Genomic DNA, 25,601 nt, shown 5'->3' on the forward strand with positions numbered 1-25,601 from the left:
TCAATATACAAACCCATCTCTGGTAAATTGAGTTAAAAATCAGATTCTATTTATAGATCTAGGATGGAACCTTAGATTCTACATTTCCAAACGTCTTTTGGGTGATTTCAGTGGGCTGGTCCATGGACATTGAAAGCATAAATTTAGAGACGACAATCTGAAACAAGGGTTAGTCTGTTCAATATGTGATTGTCATATACAAAAAGCTAATGTTCTGGTAAGGGTCTCCAGGCACTGTCTTTCCCCAGTTTCTTGCTTTCTTGTTCACACATGTGTCCCTTCTAGACACTTCTTTTCCATGTGGTAATGTAGTCAGAGGGACTATCATCAGGATGGCAGTACCATGTTGTTTGGACCACCAGAGCTGTGAGCTAAATAAACTTCTTTATAAATTATACCCTTAGGTATTTTGTTACAGTAACAGAAAAAAAAATTAAGACACTATCTTTCCAATGTAATTTCTTTCATTATTACTTTTCCATGTGTTGGTAAGTGACAGTGCCAGATTCCACCCCCAGCTTTTCTCAATTTCTTTTAAATTCTTAGGTTTTATACTCTTCAGCTTCCTGCCATACCTGCTTTTCATTGCGGTGCCTTTCACCTCACCTTTTAAAACAAACTTGACTTTTAATAGCTATAGTGATCCCTCCTGCTTGCCTAATTTCATCTTATTGCTTTGTTTGAAGTTCTGGTGTTTGTGTGAAGCCTACCTTTGGCCTGAAATCCTTCTTCCATACCATTGTCTCTATGTTGACTTCCAATTTCCAGGTACATTTCTGAGACTTTATTCTCTTGGAGAATCCCCAAGCACTCTGTTTATTTGAAGACCTCAGGGAGGGGGACTTAGTTAAGCCAAGCAGTGGCTGGTGATGGAATGATCAGCTGTGACTTGGCTGATATGCTGGTGCTCTTCCACAGATAGTTTATCCATGCCTTGCTTGGAGTCATAGTTCTTTGGCTTCAACAAAAGGGAGGGCCTTTTGGAGGACCTTCCTCTGTGGTTTTTCCAATAAGACATTTTACTTGAATTATATCTCAGACTCTAGTCAATATAATCTTAATTATTTAAAAGATCTGCAGTAAAACATTGTACTTTGGTTATGGCTTTACCCTGGTGGTTTTAATTTTTGTATAACTGTCCGTTTTTTAAAATATATATATTTTTTTGTTTTTGTTGGGCCTTTATTTTATTTATATGTGGTGCCAAGAATCAAACCCAGTGCCTCACACATGCTAGGCAAGCGCTCTACCACTGGGCTACAACCCCTAATTGTCAGCTTTAATTTTTTAAAATTTCTTCCTGTAGCAGACAGTTGTCAGGTGTGTTATGGTGTCCCCAACCCCCATATTCCTACTTAGAAGTTCCCACTGTAGGAATCTTGGTGTGAAATAGAATATAGAATGCCACATAGTTAGTAACTCTGTTGTCCTTGTAGCTCAATCTAGGCATGTGACAGGTTTGATCAGTAAGGTATATCCACATAGACTCTGAATCTGGAGCTTGTGGAAAAAAGAAGCAAGGGCAGTGGAGAATCTGAGCAGCATTCAGTTTCCAGAAACAGTGTCCAGCATTCAGTTCCAGCAAAGGTGGTGTAAGAAGTTGTAGATGCTCAGAGATTTTGATTGCAGCAGCGGTATGTGCTTATGGATGGGTTGATGGTGTGATACTTGGCTATGGTCTTAGTTACTGTGTTCCTGCCCATTTTCTGAGCCTTTCCAACAATTTTGTGTGTCAAACAGTATCCTTCCAGCTAACTCCTATGTAGAAGTCAGCCAGAGTTGGTTACATCTAGGAACACTGCCTTTTTTCTTATTTTCCCATGTATCATCAGTCCTTCTTAAACCTCCAATAATCCTTCTGGGATCACATTCTTAATTGAAGTACATATTTTATAAATACCCCTACTGTAGATATTGTGGTAGTAAACACTATATTTTATCTGTAAATTGCTTTATTTAACTCTTATTCTTGGAAGATAATTTTGCTGCACACATGATTATAGGTTGACAATTATTTTCTACCATATGATTTCTAAAGAAGAGTCAGTTATCATCTTTATTATTTCTTTGTAGGTGATCTATCCTATTTTCTGGCTTCTTTTAGGTCATTCTTCCTATTTATTTGTATTTTGAAGATGAAATTGATATAGAGGCTCTGGAAAAATATTGCTCAGGAATTTCCCTAGTAGTCATCTTACCACGGGTTTGTTTTGTCTGAGTATCAACCATAGGTGCCAAAGAATCTTACCCCATCTATAGAACTGGTCAAAATTTTCTTTTGCTATTATTCCATCTATCACTCCTTCACCCCAATCCCCTGTTGTATTCTACTTCTCAAAGTCTACAGTATCTGCATTTGTGGCTCTCAGTAAATCTGCTGATTCTCCATTAAGCCCTTTCCTCCTCTAAGAGTCTAGATTATAAATCATTTCTGTAGTACAAAAACCAATTTGTAATGAACTTAGATTAATCAAACCTATTCAATTAACTTATGAATGATGTTAACATATCAACTTTAGAATTAAGCAACCAGAAGATGATTGAAGGCATCATACTTCATGGAGATGTATAAGAAGCATTCTTATTAAAATCAGGAATGAGACAGGACTTATCACAATGTATTTTTATTACAGTTTATCTTTGTCCTGGAGATATTGTCATTTAGAAGTAAACAACAAATATAAAAAATAAAAAGGAAACTAATGGGATACATCCAGGTTTGTTCTTTTCACTCAAGATTGCTTTGACTATTCAGGATCTTTGTGATTCCATATGAATTTTAAGTGTTTTTCTTTTCTGTTTCTGCAAAAAAAAAAATATTGAAATTTTGATAGAAATTGCTCTGAATCTGTAAATTGCTTTGGGTAGTATAGACATTTTAATATAACTATTTTTTCCATAGAAAAACACAGAACATAGATTATCTTTCTGCTTGTGTCTTCTTCAGCTTCTTCCATCAGTGTTTCATGACTATCAGTATACATAACTTTCACCTCCTTGGTTAAATTTACTCCTAAGAATTTTTATTTTTGTAGCTATTACAAATAGGATTACTTTCTGATTTCTTTTCAGATAATCTCTTTTTTTGTGTATAGGAACACTATTAATTTTTGTATGTTGGTTTTGTATCATGCAAATTTATTGAATTTGCTCTAACAGTTTTTTGGTGAAGTCTTCTATGTATAAAATCAGGTTGGGGCTGGGGTTGTGACTCTATGGTAGAGCGCTCATCTGCACATGTGAGGCGCTGGGTTCGATCCTCAGCACGACATTAAAAAAAATAAGTAAAATAAAGATATTATGTCCAACTACAACTAAAATTTTTTTAAAAAAGATCAGGTCATCTGCAAACAATTTAACTTGTTCCTTTCTGATTTGGATGACTTTTATTTCCTTCTCTTGACTAATTGCTCTAGTTAGTACTTCTAGTACTATGTTGAATAGAATTGGCAAGAATAATCAGTCTAACTGATTTCAAAATTTACTGCCAAGCTATAGCAATAAAAACAGCATAATAATGGCATAAAAAGACACATAGACCAATGGAACAGAATAGAGAATCCAGAAATAAGTTCATGCATTTATGGTCTATTGATTTTTTTACAAAGATGCCAAGAACACACAATGGAAAAGGACAGTCTCTTTAATAAATTGTGCAGAGAGAAAATGATAGCCACATGCAGAAGAATGAAACTAAATCCTCAGCTCACCCCATATACTAAAATCAACTCCAAATGGATTAAAGACCTTAAACTGTAGAACTTCTAGAAGAGAACAGGAGGAAAAACTGGAACATTGATCTTGGCAATGATTTTTTGGATGTGACCTCAAAATCACAAAAGAAAAATTATGTAAGTAGAATTGCATCAAAGTTAAAAGCTTCTTTACAGTCAAGGAGACAAGCAGAATGAAGAGATAAACTGTAGAATGGAAGAAAATATTTGCAAATCATACACCTAATAAAGGATTAGTATCCAAATATATAAAGAACTCAACTTAATAGTAAGAAAACAAATAATCCAATTTAAAAATGAGCATAGGACCTAACTAGACATTTCTTAAAAGAACACATACAAATAAATAGCCAATAGGTATATGAAAAAAATCTCAACATCACTAATCACCAGAGAGATGCAAATTAAAACCCCAATGACATAGCATCTCACATCTGTCAAAAAGACAAAAGATAAAGAGTTTTAGTAAGGATATGGAGAAAATGAAACCAAGGGAACCCATGTTCACTATTGAAAGAAATGTAAATAAATACAATCATCCTGTAAAATAGTATGGAAATTCCTCAGAAAATTAAAAATAGAATTAACCATACAATCTATCAACCAATTTATGAAACTCAGTATGCCAAAGAAATATCTGCACTCTCATGTTTATTACCACATTATTAACAATAACCAAGATGAGAAATCAACCTAAGTGTCCATCAACAGATGAATGGATGAAAAAAGTGTGGCATATATACACAATGGAATACCATTGAGATTTTAAAAAGAAAGGAAATCTTGTCATTTGTGACAACATGGGTGAACCTGGAAAACACGATGTTAAGTAAAACAACCCAGCACTGAAATAAATACCCATGATCTTACATATATACGTGGAAACTACAAAAAGTCAAACTTAAAAGCAAAAGAGAGATTAGTGATTACAGAGACTATGGGTTGGAGAAACTGGGGAGATGCTGGTTAAAAGACACAAAATTTCAGTTAGGGAGTATGAAAATTAATAATACTAAGATGAACTCTTTTTTGTTAAATCCAGACAAAATTAGAACCAGAAAATTATGAAGGGGGAGGGCTCATGCCTGCCTACCTAAGCATTTTCTCAAGGACTTTCTATGGGCTCAAAAAAGGTTTCTTATTCTACACACATATCATGCTTTGTTCACCTCCCATGTATCTATGCACAGATTTGGATAACTAAACTTATTTTTAACATTCTTTAAGATTTCAGTAATTCAGACAAGATGTTCTGGAGATAATGCTGGTTCAGCAGTGGCACCTTCATCAATGAGCTGCTGCCAGCTCCTGCCTCAAGTCTCCAAGACCAATGAACTCTGTTTCCAAGGAGCTTATACTAATGTCTCTCTTTGTGTCTTTAAAACCTTCCTTTTGCTTGGATATCCTTGAATATACCCCCAGAGTTCACTGTGACGTGCATATTCTCATTGCAATATTCTGCTCTTCCAAAATCATTATTCTTTGGAAAATCTCACTCAGATTGTTATTTAGGTTAACAGAACAAACAAGTTCAAGTGATATATTATACATCACAGTGACTATAATTAATATATTAAATGCTTGAAATTTGCAAAGACAGTAGATTTTAAGTGTTCCCATTACAAAAAATAAAGTATGTGAGGTAATACATGCATTAGTCTGATTTAACCAACCACTCCTTGTTGTCTATATATACCAAACATCATGTTGTGTACCATAAATATATATAATTTTTATTTGCTCACTGAAAATATTTTTAAATAAATTTATGTAAATTAAAAAAGATTAAACCAATATTTGTAGATTCCAGGAAACAACTGATAGAATAATTCAGTAAGGTTACTGAGACAAAAAAAAATTCAGAAATACTAACTTAATATGCTTAAACAACCACCAGGTAAAAGAAGTGATGGGAGAAATAATACCATTGTATAGCTTTTAAAAAGACCAAAGAATAGACTTAGCATGAAACACATAGACTTAATATGAAAAAATTATAAAATGTCACAAAAAGAACAAAAAGATTTAAAAAGCATTGCCACATTTGGGCAAGAAAATACAGCATCATCACAATACTAGCTCTCTTTAACTTAATCTAACTGACTCAACAGAGTATTTTGGTTTTTGATTTTGTTTGGAATTGAGCAAGCTAATTCTTAAAAACTTGTTTTATAATAATAAAAATAAAGAGATACTTTATTGAGTATGCTTATTGAGCATATGAGCAGATCAAAATTCAAACGAACAGCTGGAAAATCTAGAAATATATCCAAATATACTCAGCAGTTAAAGAGAAGTTTTATTTTAAGGCAGAGGAGAAAAAGATGAGTTGTTCAGTAAATGATATTGGAACAATGAAGCCGCCATCTGAAAAAACAAAACAAAAAATTTGGATCTCTGCTTCACAGATTATACTAAAATGATTTCCAGATGAATAAAAAATGTCACATTAAAAAATAAACCCATAAATTACCAGAAAATAAAAGAGAAAATCATTTATTTAACTACAAAAAATCATGTCACCATAAAAAAGTCAAAGATAAAAGACAGATGGAGGAAATTTTTTGTAATTCACTTCACAAAGGGCTAATCCTTAACAGATAAAAATTTTTAAAGGGCTGGGGACATAGTTCAGTGGTAGAGCAGTTGCCTAGCATGCACAAAGTTAACTTAAAACATTTCAAAAAATAAATGTATGTAAATTAAAAGATACACCAATATTTGTAGACCCCAGGAATCAACTAAAAGGACAACTGATAAAATAATTAAGTATCTCCAAATCAATAAGGAAAAGAGCACAACTCATAGAAAAAAAGGCAAAACCTGTGCACAAACAGTTCAGAAGAAAGCCAGGTGCAGTGGTGTACACCTATAGTCCCAGCTATTAGGGAAGCTGAGACTGGAGAATCATGAGTTTGAGGTCAACCTTAGCAATGTAGGCAACAGCAAGATCCTGTCTCAAAAAAAATAAAAGAAAAAAGTTCAGAAGAAAGGAAGTATATGAAAAATGGAAATTTAAATATGATATAATATTTTTTAAAAACAATAATAGCATTTGGTTTTGGTGAGGGTATGGGGAAACTGATGCTCTCCATTGATTGGGCAGTGTACCTTTCTATAGCTGAAGTGAAGAGCAATTTGATATTAGCAAAATTTTAGAAGCATATTCATTTTAACCCAGCAATTTCATTTTTAGGAATTTATCTATAATTCTTTTTACACATGTATAAAATAACATGGACAAGAATATTCTTTGTTATTGCAAAAGATTGAAAACAAAGGGTTTATCAACAGGTGACTGACTGGTTATAGAAATTGCCATATCTAGAACAATAATAAGCAGTAACTAAAAAGAATGAGGGGGCTATTAAGGAATGATATCCAAAATGTATTGTTAACTTCAAAAATATAGAACACAACAGTATGTACAGTAAACTACCACTTAAGTAAGGGGAAGATTAAGTCTGACTATGTATGTGTATACACATGTACACACAGACATGCACACACTTGTATGTAATTCTGAGATTATGTTGTCTTTTTCTTCTGTTTTCTGAGCTTAGTCAACTCTTATTTTACATCTTCCTTTTTTTCTGTTTCTATTGGAGTTATTTTGAATTCATTTTTAATGTGATTTTTAGTGTGCAAATTCTTGTTTTAATATATTTAATTTAGATTGAAGTCATAATTTTCTCTGCTACATGGGTTTTGGAGTGTGTGTGTGTGTGTGTGTGTGTGTGTGTTATTTAGAAGAATATTTTCAGCTGCTGACATTTTGATTCCCATATATGGTATTGTCTGCCATTTGTGTTCATTTTCAAATGTATTTGTTTGTTTGTTTGTTTTTCCTGCTTGTTTGGCTTTTCATGTTTGTTTTTTGTTTATCTATAGGTAAAGGACAGAATTCAACTTGGATAGAGTTCTCTTAACTCAAAAGCATCCTATTCCATTATTGCAGTGAAGTTCAATTTTTAAGTTGATGAGATATTTGAAAGCTGGGTTGGTAATTTTCGAAGTTTATGTGCCGCAGTCTGGCTGGGCACAATTCACGAGCCATTTGTCAAGCAGAAACTGAACTTTATTTTTAGAACACACACGGCACTACAGGAGCTCTTCAGGAATTCCCTCAGAGGCCAACTGCCACCACTGGCTTCCGGTGAGCCTCTCAACCCCCATTCCTCCCGCTCTTGAGGCTGATTGGCTGGGTAGCATGGGCGGAGCCAAAAGAGTCCCCCAATGAGCAGCTCCGTGGTCTGAAAGGGCGGGGAAACAGCCCAGTGAGCATCACCGCAGAGGAGCCAATCAGCTGGAAGTTTGCTGGGGCTGCTTCCGCTGTGGCTCTCAACATCTCCCCCTCTCTGTTTAATTAAACAACAAGCATGTGGCTTAGGGACCGTGCCTGCCTTAGGTTGTCCAATACTACACATGGTCCTTACCCGTCATTGGATGAGCTGACCTCAAGGCATCAGCCTCCTGTCTTAGGTTGGTACCATTGCAATTGGATCTTACCCATCATTGACTACCTGTGGATAGACCTTTGTACTAGTGTGTGGGGGGGTGAGGTTCTTTGCCTCACCTCTGTTGGCCTCCAAATTTTAGCTGAACATCCATCACAAGCAGAAGGGAGGAGGATACACCGGCTCCTTTTGGAAAAATTGTACCACCGATGACACCATCAGCAAAAATACCCCAGCACTACCACAAGTCACTGCACCAACAGATAGTTCAGTGATAGCTATTGCAGAAGCTGTAGTTTGGTTTTATCTTTGTCTTCACCAGCACTGGGATGAAGATAGGAATTCTGGCAATGATAGCTAAAGAAAAAATTATGTAACATTCCAGCAGGCACTAAAAGAAAGCAATTTTCTGAACAATTTACATTATCCTGAATAGAATTATTAAATATAATGAAAAGGAAAGGTGAAAGTAAACAAACAGATCTGTTAACCTCCTTTTTTGTTCACATATTAAAACAATCCTCAACACCTGTTTACCCAATTTAAATCAAACCATTTAAATCATGTGAATAAGAAAAAAAATTTGGATCCATTTTTTCATGAGCGCTCATCATATATGATATATGGACATACGCACATACAAACATACAACCCAAAACACAAGTGTGCACAGATAATATAATACATACAACACATAACATAATAGTAAAGGCCTTGTAACTTTTTACAGGTGAAATCTCCATTGCAATGTTTAAAAACTCCATAGTCAAAAAATAGAACTGATCAGCAAAACATTAACCTAGGTCTGTATGAGCTCAAAAAACAAAATAGAACTTCAAAATGTGGGAAAGGGCAATAATAAAATAAATATTGAAAAAAGCATCCTGGTTTCATTAGCCTCCAGGTGTGGGAGAACCACTGTCACAGATGTAAGGATAGCCAAACTGGAGTTCTAGATATCAGCTGTTATGGATTTGAGCCAAATCATCTTCTTTTTGGTCTGTAGAAATCGCTTTAGTTAGTCTCTCTGGAATCTACATTGGCTGCTGTTCTTCCTGTGGAAACACTCAAACAGATCTCCGACTCCAGACAATCACTGGGTCAGGACCTTAGTTAATCTCTCTGGAATCCAAATCGGCTGCTGTTCTCCCTGTGGAAATACACAAACAGAACCCCGACTCCAGACAATCACAGGGTCAGGACCTTTCCATTGTCCTGTTAGAATATCCTTCCAAAGTACCTTAGGCTTATGTACACTTTTTGGACACATATGCCTTTCTGCAGCACTAAGCCCTGATGAATCCAAATTTTAAAAATTTAGAGTAAAAAGGGTTATTTTAAGTTTATCTTTGGGGGATATATACCCCTTCCCAATTCCCTCTTTTTGCTTTAATAAGTACATTTTAATAGTTTGATGAGCTCTTTCAACTATGCCTTGTCCCTGTGGATTGTATGGGATTCCTGTTATATGAGTAATGCCAAATGATGAGCAAAATTGTTTAAAAGAGGTAGAAGTATAACCAGGGGCATTATCTGTTTTTAACTGTTTTGGAACGCCTACAGTGGCAAAAATTTGTAAGCAATGAGCTATAATATCTTTAATTTTTTCTCTGGTATGAAGGGAGCCCATCAAAAATCCAGAAGAAGTATCAACTGTAACATGCAAATATTTTAATTTTCCAAATTCTGGCAAGTATGTGACATCCATCTGCCAGATATGGTTAGGTATCAGTCCTCTAGGATTGACTCCAAGATTAATTTGTGGTAAAAAGGTCACACAATTTTGACATTGTTTTATTATTTGTCTAGCTTGTTCCTTAGTTATTTTAAAATGCTTTTGTAAAGTATTAGCATTGACATGGAACCTTTTATGAAAATTTATAGCTTCTTCTAGTGTAGAGAAAATATGTATGTCATGTGTTGTTTTATCTGCTAAATCATTGCCCAAACTAAGGGCTCCAGGCAATCCTGTATGTGCCCTGATATGTCCTATAAAGAATGGATCTTTTCTGACCCAGATTAGATTTTGTATAGTGGAAAACAAAAAGAAAACAATAGAGGAAGGGTAAATCCTACCAGCATCTTCAAGGGATACTATAGCATTAACTATATACTGACTATCAGAAAATAAATTAAATACAAAATCTTTAAACATCACAAAAGCTTGTAATACTGCATTAAGCTCTACCTTTTGAGCTGATTGTTTGGGTACTAAAAATGTAAAAGTTTGATCAGGGGTAACTACTGCTGCTGTACCATTATTTGACCCATCAGTGAATATATTTGGAGCATTCATGATAGGTGTTTTTCTTGTCGTTTTTGGAAAAATTACAGGATGCGATGACCAAAAAGACAACAAAGGATTAGATGACTGCCGCAGTCCGGCTGGCTGCAGCAAAATAACCGGGGGGTGACGAACAACTTGTGTGCATTGATACAGCAGGAGTAGGAGCCGTTTATTGCAGGACAGGAGCAGTATTTATACATTCCACACAGCCTATCTAATTAACATAAACTAGATACATCAGTCAACCAATCAGGAATCTCCACACTTAATGGCTTGGTTTTGTTACTTCTCAAACCACTCCCTCTGGCATTTTGCCAGGCACCATCCAGACTTGTTTATGAACTTTAACATTCCCCTGACAAAATGCCAGGTGTTATTTTGACTTGTTTACAGACTCTTAACATTTCCCCCTTTTGTTTAATTTAAATAACGACCATAGTGGTTTTCACACAAACACCATAAATAATCTGCTACAATCAGAAAGGGAGGATACAAAATGCCACAATACCAAGCCAATTGATGGCTCCATGCAAGAAGCCCTTGGAAAAATTATACCAGCAATGATACTGTTAGCAAAGATACTGAGTTACAATTTGTTATAGATTACAGTTTGTTGTTTCAGTCCAGGTAAAGCAGTGTCTCAATAGATTAACTCACAGTCCAGGTAAATCACAGTCCAGGTAAGTTCTGCAGGCAGCTAGCTTAAATCACAGTCCAGGTAAGTTCTGCAGGCAGCTAGCTTAATCCGAAGTCTCCTCCGGTTCTCAGCCGAAGTCTTGTCCGGTTTTCAGCAACACTGGAAATTCTTCCACCCTCATCCTCACCGGCACTGGGACGAAGGCAGGAACTCCGGATGGCTAAAGAAAATCCTGTAGCATTCTACTAAGAAAACAACCGTCTGAACAATTTAGTACATTATCTCAAGGTTTTTTTGCATTTGAAATAAGCATTAATAGTGCTCATTACTCATCAGCTTTCAGGTGTGGGAGAACCATTGTAGCTTAGTTATTGGCATTGAAAATGACCAAACATCAGGGACGCCAGTAGCGTCTTTTGTCGGCTGTAGCGTCCTGGGCAGCCCCAGATGGCCCTGGGGAGTGTCCCGGACTCAAACTGCTACTGGGCACAGGGAGCAAGAGCCTGCGAGACTGTGCCTCCAGGTCAGGTCTAGATTTGGGCTCACAGCAGTGGAAGAGCCAGCTCCCCGGCCAGGAGGCGGGGAAGGGCCATTCGCCGCCACCTCTTGGAAAATCCTTGCTGCGTTGTGACTGGCTTGCACACTTGGCAGCCGCCTCTCCATTTCACGCATCCTCCGGTAACAAAAAGTATTTAGTAATAGCCTTTTGTTGCAACTTTTTTCCTGATAATCCTTCTTCTTCTGAACTTTCTTTTTCTTTCTGACTAGAGTTCCTGGGCTCTTATCAACACATGCCCTAACTATTCTTGGTTCCACTGGGGTGTCTTCTTCCCTTAGTAATTTACTTCTCACCCCTTCCATATTTTCATCACAAAGACAATACAATACACTGAGACAAAACAAGACACAAACATACTGTATCAATCTTCTCCATTTTCTCGAGATGGTCATTTTTCCTCTCGCCCTATCTGCCTAGGGACGAGCAGATTTGCTCCCGTCCTATCTATGGACGGGCAGCTTTTTTTCGTCACTTACCCCCGAGTGTCCCGGGGCTCCCCGTACGGGCCACCATCTGCCGCAGTCCGGCTGGCTGCAGCAAAATAACCGGGGGGGTGACGAATAACTTGTGTACGTTGATACAGCAGGAGTGGGAGCCGTTTATTGCAGGACAGGAGCAGTATTTATACATTCCACAGAGCTTATCTAATTAGCATAAACTAGATACATCAGTCAACCAATCAGGAATCTCCACACTTAATGGCTCTCTTTTGTTACTTCTCAAACCACTCCCTCTGGCATTTTGCCAGGCACCATCCAGACTTGTTTACGAACTCTAACATTCCCCTGGCAAAATGCCAGGTGTTATTTTGACTTGTTTACAGACTCTAACAGATGACAAGTAGTTATCAAATGAAACATTAGATTTGCACATGATTATCTCCCAAGTATTTAACTCATTAGCTAACTCATCAATTTGATCCATAGTATATGGAGTAATAATTTTATTGGGAGAAATCCCAAACACTCCCTTTGCTGCTTTTATTCCTTTGAGTATTAATTGTCCTACAGCCTCAGGATACCTAGTAAGAATAGTGTTAGGAGAATAAGATAAATGTATACATAATAATGGACCTTCTTGCCAAAATACTCATGTAGGAAAATTTTTTGTTGGTAGTACAATAAATAATAAAGGCAAACTTATATCAATTCTATCCAAATGCCTATTTTCCATATATGTTTCAATGATTTTTAATGCCTTTCTTGTTTCAGGCATTAACATTTGGGTGAATTTGGATCTGATGGACCTTTTAGGATATCAAATAAAGGTCCCAACTCTCCTGTTGGTATGCCTAGATAAGGCCTTATCCAATTTATGTCTCCTAATAACTTTTGAAAGTCATTAAGTGATTTGAGTTGATCTACTCGTATTTGAATTTTTGGTGGACAGACCATGGTTGAGGATAATAGAACTCCTAAATAATTAATTGGAAAATTTAATTGTACTTTATCTATTGCTATCTCTAGATTATAATTTTTTAATAAGTTTGTAAGTGTGGCATAACATTCTAGCAATGTGTTTTTATCTTTGTGGACTAATAATACATCATCCATATAGTGAAATATCTGTAGTTCAGGATTTTGATTTCTAAGTGGCTGGATTACTTGTTAACATAAATTTGACACATAGTTGGGCTGTTGCCATCCCTTGAGGGAGTACTTTCCATTCATACCTCTGATCAGGACCTTCATGATTCAGTGCAGGGATAGTAAATGCAAAATGTGGACTATCCTCAGGATGAATTGGAATTGAAAAAAAAACAATCTTTAATATCTATAACTAAAACATACCAGGTTTTTGGCAAAGCAGACAATTGGGGAATCCCCGATTGAACAGGTCCCATAATAATCATCTCATTATTAATGGCTCTTAAATCTTGCAATAATCTTCGTTTACCAGATTTCTTTTTGATGACAAAAATGGGAGTATTATGGGGAGATACGGAAGGTTGTATATGTCCCTCCACTAATAGTTGTTTGACCAGGTCATGGGCTGCTTATATCTTTTCTTTAGTCGGGGGCCACTGAGGAACCCATACTGGCCTTTCTGATTTCCATGTAATTTTTATTGTCTCAGTGACCCCTCCTGAAAACCCAATCCAAGTCTGTCTGCTCCTTGATCTATTTGTATTGGTGCTGCTATACTTTGTTCTTATTTTCCTAATCTTTTTCCTTTCCTAAAACCTTGTCTAGCCATAATAGTGGATGCATTTGAATTGATGTTATTTGTTAAAGTTAGTCCTAACTGATCTAGGACATCTGGTCCCCATAAATTTACAGGAAGATGATCCAATACATATGGCTGTATAGTTCCTTCACATCCTTCAGGATCCTTCCAATCTAATACCATTGCACTATGGGGATTAGTCACCACTCCTAGGCCTCGAAGCGTTTGAGTGGCTTGTTGTAATGGCCAATGTTTTGGCCATTCTTGATGAGAGATGATGCTAAGGTCTGCACCTGTATCCAGTAGTCCATTAAATTCATGTCCTTGAATATTTAGTTTTAGCATGGGGCGAGAATCTAAATTTAAAGAAAGCATAGCCCAATCTACACCTGTGGAGCCTAATCCCCTGGAACCTCTTTCTACAGTACAACTGGAAAATTTATCATGTAGGCTGGGTATTATTAATAACTGTGCTATTCTATCTCCTGGTGAAATTACTGATATACCCTTTGGAGAACTGGCTATAATTTTTATTTCACCTTCATAATCGGGATCAATTACCCCAGGACTTATCATAAGTCCTTTTAGAGTATGGTGGTTTGAGAACGGCATTCATTAGCCCAATGTCTCCCTCTACGGCATCGTGGGCAAATACCCGGTATTCTATTCCTTTTATACCTAGCTTTGTTAAACCCTCCTCCTATGGGGCAACTCCTTTTAAAATGTCCTGTTTGTTCACAATTGTAGCATGTTTTTGGCCTGGCATCTAAAGCCTGTTGTACTGCATCTGCCAAGACTTGCCCTTGTTCATTAATGTCTCTACATAATTTAATATATGTGTTTAAATCTTCATGTCTCCATGGTCAAATGACCTCTCTGCAGCAACGATTTGCTTGGTCATAAGCCAGTTGTTTTATTAATGGCATTGCCTGTTCTGTATCCCCAAAAATTCTGGAAGCTGTTTGAAGAAGCCTATCTACAAATTCAGCGTAAGGTTCATTAGCTCCTTGTATTACCTTAGATAATTGACCTTGTAAATCTCCATGTCCTTGTAAAGTCTTCCATGCCCTAACCACATCTATAGCAATTTGTAAGTATATGGCAGGATCATATGCAATTTGTTGCTGCTGACCCTCATAAGGTCCTTTTCCTAACAACATATCTAGATTTCTCTGAGGATAACCAGCTGCTGCATTTAGCCTATCCATCTCCTTGCAAAATTTCTCATTGGCAACCTTCCATAACAGGTATTGTCCTCCATTTAGCACAGCTTTACACATACTAGTCCAATCTGCTGGCGTCATGTTCAAGTTGATAATGGATTCAACCATGCTTACAGTGAAGGGTGCTTGAGGACCATAGGTTGTTACAGCCTCTTTTAGCTGCTTCACTGTTTTGTAATCTAAAATATGGTGAATTTGCTGCCCTCCTGCCTGCTCAAATACAGGGCATGCTAATATTTGAGGTCCTGTCTCAGGATCCCATCTATCAACTACAGGGGTTGGGGTCCTCCCAGCATATGGAGGTGGAGCTTTTGGTTGGACACTTACGCCCTCTGGTGATAGAAAGATGTTAGTATAGTCTCCTGTTGTAACTTTTCCCCTGATGGCTTTTTCTGCTCTAAACTTTCTTCCCCTTTCTGACTATCTTGAGAGGCCTCCTCTTTTACTTGATGTAAGATGTCTTCTCCTAGACTAAGCAAACAAGATTGTACCAACGTCCATAATGATAATGTGCCAACTGGCAGAGTTCCTGGGCTTTCCTTTTGTATCTTTTTTAAATCTTCACCATGATGGTTCCATTGTGATATATTTAACAACCCCTCTTTAATGAACCATGGGCTACACCTTTGTATCGTCTTAACGTATGCCCTAACTGTTCTTGATTTTACTGAGATGCCTCCTTCCTCTAGCACTTTACTTAACACCCTTTCAGTTTGGTTCTTATTAATTTTTAATTCCATATTTCCGTGACGAAGAAACCCCTCACTAAGATAATGCAAAACAAAACCGAGACAAAATGAAACAAAAATTCATTATATCAGCCTTTCTATCCTCCTGAAATGTCCATCCGTCCTTTCTCCCTATCTGTTCCTCAGACACAAGTAGTTTTTCCTCAGATGTGAGCGGTTTGGCTCTCAACATTTATGGTTCTTTATTGTTTTTGTAAAACTTTTAATATCCATTATTTGCTTTCTTTGTTTTCTCTTCACCATCAAACATCTGAAAAGCTCTTTCTTTTTGAAGGCAGCTTCCTCTTCTTTAGAATAGTGCCTTCTGGAACTGCACAGAGATTTTCTTTTTTTCTTTCTTCCTTTTAAATATTTTTAGTTGTAGATGAACACAATATCTTTAATTTATTTATATGTAGAGGATTGAACCCAGTGCCTCACATGGCTAGGTAAGTGCTCTACCAGTGAGCCACAACTCCATCCCATTGCCCAGGGAATCACATTCTCTATATTTCCCCCTGGAGAATACTATTAAGAAGGACTTACTCTGCAGTCATCACAGTTGTACTTCAGTCGTCCTCAGTTCTTCTCCACACAATCTATACCTGCCTTTCCTCTGCTGGGGACTCTGGAGTTGGTCCTTCGATTTTGTGTTATTTATTTAATTTTTGGTACTTCAGTTTTCGATGCTTATACTTTTTTCCTACTTATATGTAAATTTAAATTGTTAGTAATCTCTATCTTCTATGGGTTAAGTTACTTTTTAGAATATGTGAAGAAATTCAGTTTTAGATACCACCATTTATTTCCCATAAAGTTGTATGTGTTTATTAAAGAAAAGAAAAAAAGAAGACTAGCCTAATTCTCCAAATTATGCCTTCTTAATACCACTTCCCAATAAAAGGAATCAGAATTACATAGAGAAATAACTGATACTTTGTCTGGCACAGAAAGTATATAAAGTGAGCCTGGAATATCTCATTCTATAAGGAAAGAAAGAATCTATAGAAGATTGCAGAAGCCCTGGCAAAAGGACCCAGGAGCCCACATGGAGAGGAACATGCATATCAAAACTTGGATGCTTTGTGAAAGAACGAACAAGGCTTGTCAACGGAGCAAATGCCCATTTATTGAGGAACAGCTCTGCATATTTATACAGCCAGGGGTGGTTTGACAGTTGGCATGGGGTGCTTTTTGATTAGAGGGTAAGGATCAGATGAGCCAGAAGGGCTAGTCTGATTTGTGGGTAGGATCAGGTGAGCCAGCAGGGATCTGATTGGTGGGTAAGAATCATGTGAGCCAGCAGGGCTCACCATTGGACGGCTCTTCTTGGGGGATGGGGAAGTTAGTCTTTGGAGCCGGGACGAGTCCCAACACTTTGGGCATTAAAAAAGATGACAACTGTAATGACAGAAACACATGAATTATATTTACATTGAAATGTATGTAATTATACATACATTTATACATACATCATTTATACATACATTATGTATGTATTTATACATACATAATAAAAACTGAAACTTGTAATGCATTCTGTTGTCATAAATAATATATTAAAATTTTAAAACCCTGAACCTTATTGGTTGCTTTTATGAAGAAGGTAGAGAACCAATTCTTTATTTTCAAACTTGGTAAATGAAGGAAGAGAATGAAGTGTTTCTTTTGTTTTACCTTAAGTATTGTACCTCTGGGTAACCAAATTATTGATGAAGGAAATTATTTTTTATAGAAATATTCAGGTACTCTATTATGTTTGCACAAGGATAAAATCATCTAAGGACACATTTCCAGAATATTTGCATTGTATAAAGTGATGCATGACTGTATATCAACCTATGGCAAAATATGGACCTTATTGGATTCTGATTCATAAAACTTTAAAAAGAAATTTAAGAATGAGATAACTGAGGACATATAAACAGTTGCTAGGTAGAAATCTAGGAATCATTAGTATTTTCAGGCAGGAAATGTACTTGTGGTTTTCTTTCATTTTTATAAAGTCATTTTCTCTTAGAAACGCATACTGAAATACATGCAGATGTCTAGTATATCTTCAAAATAATCCTGGAGAAGAGTGAGTGGGTGAAATATAGATGAAACAATAGATATCAAGAAACTGTACAGTTCTCTTTACTTTTTTCTAATGTTTTGAAACATCCCATAATAAAAAGTTTTATTTTTTTAAAACTGGGAGTAATGTTAATCTGGAATGATTAAAACATCCTTATTATTTTATTCTTTGAACTTTTGAGTCTTTAAAATTTGTAACATAAAAAGGATGAGAAAAATATGTCTCTTGAGAGGGACAAACTTTGAAACTATAGAGCAACAGAAATAACCAGAAAGGAAAATACTTGGGGCTGGGGATATAGCTTAGTTGTAGGGCAGTTGCCACGCATGTGCAAGGCCCTGGATTTTGTCCTCCACACCAAAAAAGAAAAGAAAGAAAGGAAAATACTTAAAAATTTTTATGACATCAAATTGGAATTTCTGTATCCCCCAAACCATCATAAAACAATCTAGTTAAATGATAATTGGGTTAAATAAATACTACAAGGGGCTATTTCACAGGCAAAACACCAAATTTCCAGTAGAAAATGGTCAGAAATGTGTCTAGATAATTCATAGAAAAAAATGGTTAACAGGCATATTTTTAAATGTTTAATATTCGATAAAATGAGGTACTTTTATGTATCAAATTATTAAAGATTATATGTAATTTTTTTAAGATTATATGTAATTTTCATTGCTGGATTTCTGGAAAGCAATTTGCCAATATGTGAAGTACAAGTCTTATTAAACATGTTCATATCCTAAAGAAATATTTTTAAATGCAGGGAAAGATTTTTGCTCAGGATCACCATTGCCATGTTATCCATAATAGGAAAACCTTAAAAACATCAGAACGTCTTATGTTTAAGTAAATTGTATATAGTCACTTTAGATATGTAACTATGGAAACTTTTGGAAAAAACACTTGAGTTACATGGGGAAATGATCAGAATAACAATGACTGAAAGAATTATGTGAATCTATAAATTGAATGATTCTACGTGTAATATATAAATGCATAGGGAACAGACACAAGGAAGATGTCAAGATGTTATTGTCACCGGAGACTGGACTGCAGTGCTTGGTGCTCCATAACAATTTGGAGTCAGATTGGTAGGAATTAACTTTTATTCAAAGCCAGCTTTGAAGAAAGCTGGAAGAAACAGTTTGTTTCAAAATTTATCTCTATGAGGGAATATGAGACTTTGAGGGCAAGGGAAACTTTTGCAAAAGAGGTGGCAAAATGGGACAAAAGTCAGGAAACGTACCTATGCTGATACAGTTAGCTTTTGTTAGAGAGGCCAGGGCAGGGGCCATAGCCATTCTCTGCTACCTTGATGTCCCTCAGGCCAGGTGGGCAACCCCTCATCCTTTACTCTTAGCATGAGGAAGTTTCTCTCAATTTTAAAGGGTACCCCAACTTCAGTCTGTTTCATTATCAGTTATTAGACATGGTTATTGATTTATGTGTAATTAATTTGTCTATACTTGTTTGTATTTTTCAAGTTTTAGATAATGAACTTTTACAGTCAGGACAAAATTATTTTAAAAAGAAAGTCATTCTTTCAATCAGACCCTCTCCTTGTCCCCAAACCTCCTGACTAGATGCCTAAAGGATGATGTGTTTGTCAAGGGGAAGGCTTCATTCACCTCTCAGCCCACTCTTACAGATAAATTACCTACTGTGTGAGTACCCTGGGTGCTCATTCACATCAAAGTGTAATTCATGTAATAGCCTAAAAGCAGATCCTTTCATCTTACAAGGGAAGAAATGTCATATCAGAGCAAATGAGAAAGGAAAAACAAATGAAAGATTGCTGGGGAAAAGAAGCTCAGTGTTACCTGCTTCATAGTTTTCTTTAGGGCTATCAATCTGTACCTTCAGCCTCACTGAGACATTTCTGTTCTGACACGGTGTAGGGAAACAGCTTATCACTGGGTTGCCATAGGGACCAAAAACTTGCTGCCATGCAAAAGCCTTTAGCACCTTCTCTAGCAGGAAATAGACAACAAGAAAAGACAGCCCCATATTTCCAGGAACTGAGCCTTTATTAAGAGAGAGATTTTGTTATCTTCTGCACACATTATTTTAGATTCAGGGGGAACTTTCTTTAGGTTAAGATCACCAGAAAAGGGTTGGGAACATAGTTCAGTGGTAGAGTTACCTAGTATGGATGAAGCCCTGGGGTCTATCCCCAGTGCTGGGGATGGGGGCAGGGGTGGAAGTGGCAGGGGATCACGAGAAAAGGTGACAAAGTAATTGTTACACAGGCTTTTGCAGGAAAAAGTTAAACCCAGACAGCTGTTATGTTTGGTGACATGAGTGTGAAGGAGGCCTCATGTGATTATGTGAAGGGACTTCTGATGTAGAGCATTAATATAAAACAGGCTTTTTAAAAATCATAGTTATCAAGAGGGTTTGTCAGCCTCTATGGCCAACCATTCATGACTAGTCCAGGCACTTAGGAAGTCAAAAAGTCCCCTCTCAGCACACGGTCAAAGGCAGTATATACAGCCACATAAAGGATATCCACACAACCATGAATAATGAGGACAAGTTGGCCTATCATTGGGTCTTACTGTTTCCCATACTTACACAGATCTTTACTATCTTTGTGATCTGTGTATTTGCACATGTTGTTTACCTGTCATTAAGGTCATCTCTCTCTTTTAGGTCCCATTTGAGATTCAGTTATGAACTCTCTTTGGCAGGTTACTCTCTTTTAAGTCTCTTACATGTACTTGGCATCACTGTTTTGCAGTTGTGTTTTCCCCGGGTACTTGATAATCACTGATGGTTGAAATGTTTTGTAGACAGCCACACGTAGGTTTCTGAACCTTCCTAGATTGATGTTCTATTAAGCATGATAAGTTTGGAAAAACTCCACTTCTCATATATTTTTAAACAAAATGACCTTTGATGCTCTGAAGGAGGAAGTAAGTTGGATATTCTAACTGCCTGTCCTTCTAAGCATGCATTTGTAGTTGGTAGGTTCTGATTGGCTGTTATCAGAGTAAAGTAGACTGTTAAACCAGTCAACTGTGAAAACTTAACATTTATATATTGGGTTTTCTTTCTTGATCTATATGGAAGGAAACTTGAGCAAAATATAAAAACAAAAAGGGCAATTAGTTGGGCATCCATGAGAGGTAATTATAGAAACAAATATTAAAGTAAGAACCCTACTACAATATATATTTACACAGGACAGTGTGATGAGGATTAAGAAGTTGCTGCAGCATATAAAGGTATGAATTCAGAGGTAATATTTATCTACTATTATTTCATGTAAAGTAACTGTCAGAGATTTTTGTCAATTCTCACACCACTACTATGAAGTGGCTACTATATCATTTTACCCAGTAGAAAGTGAATTCAAAGAAGAACTTACTAAAGGTCAGACATTTCAGTGGACAGAACACATCTCAAGCTAAAGTCTGTGTGTTTTCTCCAACCATGAATGACTATTGAAAGAATGAAGTACCAAATTGTGAAAAGGTGTAATGGTGAAGAAAAAAAACCAAGAAGACTGAGACTGATGGATGTATAGAGCAGATTAATGGTACACAAATTTAGCAGTTTTTGTGATAGGTTAAATCTAATCATATACTCAATATCTTTTAGTTTTTAAAATTTATTTTGTGGCATGTTTGTATGCTGACTACATCTATTAAATCCAGAAACTTTGCTTCTAAGCCCATCTCTGTCATCAGCTACTAATGAACTTTGATTGTGTTTACTTAATCTGCCATGTATCAACCCTAAAGTGCATTCCATCTCTAAATTAAAAGTATAAATAAATACAGGCTTAATCACTCCAATAAAGGCATATTGAGCTAGTAGCCCAGCCACAGAGAGCCCAGAGATCACTTCTGCTCTCTTTCCCTTGAATTAATTCTCAGATTTCCTTCTCTTTATGAAAATTAAGTCTTTCAAAGTAAGATTTTAGATCTTTGGTCAAAAGTAGATACCACCAAATCCGATCAAATGAAATTTAGAGATCTTATACGTAGTTGAGAAAACAGAAATAGAGGAACTTTGATGATAACTTAATAATAGGCCATCCAAACTGTAAACCTGAAACATAATACATTTTAGTCAAAGAGATGAGAAAAACTCACAGGTTTTCTAATAATGGCGTTGTACTTTTCAAATTGAATGGGGAGGTAATGCAAGGTTTTTCTGGTAAGAGAACACTATTTTCAAATTTTAACTCTGATAAGATCTTCATTTAATGTTCATTCTTATACCAAAAATGTAATTGAGCATAGTACCGTGCTGATATAGTTTTAATGTACTGTTTCTGCTTACATTATGGTAACAAATTGTTTTCTCAGATGACTGAAAAATGCACTTTTAAAAAGTTGTCCCCCGACAGTGTGGTATGGATGATAAATTTAAAAATCTAATGCTTGAGCTTTCTGTCATCAATTAAATATATTTAGTCAAGCAAGACAATTTTGAAGGAGGGGAGAAAACAATAAAATTTATTTTATTCAGCAGTATCAGGAACTGAACAGGCTCTGAGATTTCACTGTACTTAAAGTTGGCTTGTTAGTCTGAACCTGTTTTCTGGGATGCTGGCAAAAGGCAAAAGACTCCTCCGTCAAAGACTCTAGGTGCAGTGGCACATGCCTGTAATCCCAGTGGCTGCGGAGGCTAAGGCAGGAGGATCCTAAGTTCAAAGCTAGCCTCAGCAACCTAGTGAGGATCTAAGCAACTTAGTGAGACCCTGTCTCAAAATAAAAAATAAAAAGAACTGGAGATGTGGTTCAGTGGTTAAGCACCTCTGGGTTCAATTTCTGGTACCAAAAAAAAAAAAAAAAAGGTTAAAAAAAACAAACAAACTTTATTACTCATAGCAAGAGCAGTAGCCAGTATCAGCCTGAAGCTCATTCCAGATCCCTGGCCCTCCTAAGTCCCATAGACATAAGTAATATCCATCATGGATGCTATATTAGTTTGCTAAGGCTACCATAACAAGATCGTAAATTGGGTGGCTTAAACAACAGAAATGTGTGTGTGTGTGTTTTTCAGTTACAGATGCTAAAAGTCTAAGATCAAGTTGTTGGCAGGGTTGGTTTCTTCTAAAGGCCAGGATGGAAGAATCTGTTCCATGCCTCTCTCTGTGGCTTGATCTTCTCCCTGTCTTTGCTTCATCTTCCCTCTGTGTCCACACCCAAATTTCCTCTTCTTATAGGGTCACCAGTCATATTAGATTAGAGGTTCCCCTAAGGACCTCATTTTAACTTAATCACCTCTTTAAAGACTTTGTTTCCAAACATTATCTCATATTGAGATGCTAGGGGTTAGGACTTCAACATAGAAATTTTGAGGGTAAACTGTTCAGCCCATAGTAGAAGCTTACATGTGTAGTGAGGTGCACTGCTGGAGAGGAACACTGGAATTAGGATATTCATCATGGAGACAAGCCTGCTGTGGTCCAGGGGTGCCTTACCCCACCCAGCAAGTCTATTTCCTGCAAATACGATCCTGAGAAAGGGCATGGAAAAAGAGTGGTCTAGACCTTTCATTCTTAGTATTCTCAACAAGAATTAACAGTGATGCTCAGGACCATCTAGACTGCCTCACCCAAAAGTAATACAATCAAAATATTACATTTAGTAACAGCTATTTTATCCCACAGTTATCTATATAGAAGAAGAACCTGGGCCATATCTCTTTTTCTAGTTTGCAATATCTTTAATAGCAATCATGGAATGAATTTAGAGTTTAGTTAACTGTTATACTGTCTGTTATTTTTGTTTTGTTTTGAAGTGCTGGGGATCCAATCCAGGGGTTTGCTCATGATAGACAAGCTCTCTACCACCAAGCTATACCCCAGGCTCTCTTTGCTGTTGTCACATTATGAGAAATATTTTTAACTTAAAGAGATGATTCCTTTACTACTTTATAGTTCTTTATTTCAAAAAGAACTCAAACATTTTCAGAGGAACTGAATTTAAAATAATTATTATTTATTCCAACAGATGGAATTGTCACTTATATATGTTATAATTTTGCTTCTGAACATGTTTGAATTTTCATCAGGAATAGTATACAATAAAGGTAAGTGACAGATTCTATTATCTTTTATCTCCTTCTGAGAAGTTCTCATTTATATCCCTTCCCCATTTGTAATTAAAATGTTTTTCTTTTAGTATTTCCTCTTTACCTGATCTTCCAATTGTTTCCAGGCATTATCTATGTTACTGTGGTCTAGATGTTTCTAATAACATCGTTGTGAACTATTTTACTAAATTGTGTACATGAAGATTTATCTCTTACTATAGTATTTCATCATTTATAAGTCATAGAATATTTAACATTTAAAGAGAATTTTACATTTGTAAAATTTTAGCTACTCAAACATTTTAAAATTCTTTTCTCCATGAATGGTTGTAGGTAATATGAATTATACACTGAGTTAACTGGATACTATACTGATATTGAGGAGAATTTTCTGAAGATAATACACAGATTGACTTAATTAACAGGACTTTTATGGCAGAAAAACTTTGTAAAAGAACAAGAAGAAATAAGATAAATCTACTTTAATTTGTGCAATATTTTTTAATTCTCTGCAACATCCTGCTATAGGTCCTGGAATGTAAGAGGTGCTCCATAGGCCATTGTTGACTAAATGGATGGATAGAAGGATTCAGATTTTCTCCTATTCACAGATGTGTTGCAGAACTGAAAGAGTTCTGGGATGACCCCAGTTTGAATTCCCATAATGCGCTAGAGAATAGAACACATACATGCATGTGACCCAAGATGGAACAGCCACAGAGATATTTCAGAGAAGGAAGTGGTTATTTTCAGCTGTGGGAAAGGGGGTTGTCAAGGAAGACTTTGTACAAAAGAGGGAAATCTATCAACGTCCTTAAAATGGGTAATATTTGATATAAACCTATGGGGAAGAGTATTCTCCAAAAACATGAGAGTATGTGGTAAACAATGTTATAAAGGTAGGAAGTCCCATTATATGGGGAGGAAGCAGTAAATACTTCCATTTGACTAGAAAGAGGGATAGAAGTAAACTATTCTGGAAAGACAATGGCTGGCATTCATCATAGAGGTGCTCAATGCCAGGCTAAGGAATTTGGGCTTTACTCTGCAATCATTGGGAAGCTATTTAAGATTACTGGATTGGAGATATGGCATACCATAGCTATAGTTTAGATATTAGTCAGCATAGAGGGGGAAAGATTTTCTCTACCCTGTAAGGTTCTGTGACTGGGGTCTATGAGTTGAACTAGCAAAAGACAGATTAACAGGAGAAAAAGAATACAAATTTTGTTTCTGTTAATCTTCTTTATATGGTATGGAGGACTTCATAGAAAGAAGTGAGAACCTAAAGAAGGAGTTAGACCCAGGGGCCTATATACCAGTTCAACAAAGAACAATAAATTCGAGAGATATGACAAGACAAAGAAAAAAAAGGTTTGGACTGGGGTGGTAATGTGGGAAGTTACTGGGAAATATAGGGGGAAATAATAGAAGATAATGATTTTAGTTAAGTTTGTTTGCATAGACTCATCTCAGTGGTAGGAAATGTACAGGTAGGCACATTACTCCTGGTAAATTTATGTCCTAGTTTTAGGTACAAAGCAGGGATCATTGTTTCTCAATTGTCTTCAGCATGAAATAACCAATATGCCAAGGTGGCTTATGTTGGAGGCAGCATTTTCTTATGCTCTACAGCAGCAATATGTAAATGGATTGGTGGAGAGAGATGGGTGACGTTT

General features: G+C 36.4%; 1 protein-coding gene across 1 annotated transcript in view; it reads left to right on the top strand.

The window, feature by feature from the left end:
- Positions 1 to 23,840: 23,840 nt before the first annotated feature.
- Catsperb (cation channel sperm associated auxiliary subunit beta) overlaps positions 23,841 to 25,601 on the top strand; it is a 115,524-nt gene continuing 113,763 nt past the window's right edge. The window contains exon 1 of the mRNA XM_027931486.2: positions 23,841 to 23,919. Within this exon, the coding sequence (XP_027787287.2) occupies positions 23,841 to 23,919 (79 nt within the window). The remainder of the gene's footprint in view (positions 23,920 to 25,601) is intronic.

Source organism: Marmota flaviventris, chromosome 2, assembly GCF_047511675.1.
Source record: "Marmota flaviventris isolate mMarFla1 chromosome 2, mMarFla1.hap1, whole genome shotgun sequence".
Classification (NCBI taxonomy): domain Eukaryota; kingdom Metazoa; phylum Chordata; class Mammalia; order Rodentia; family Sciuridae; genus Marmota; species Marmota flaviventris.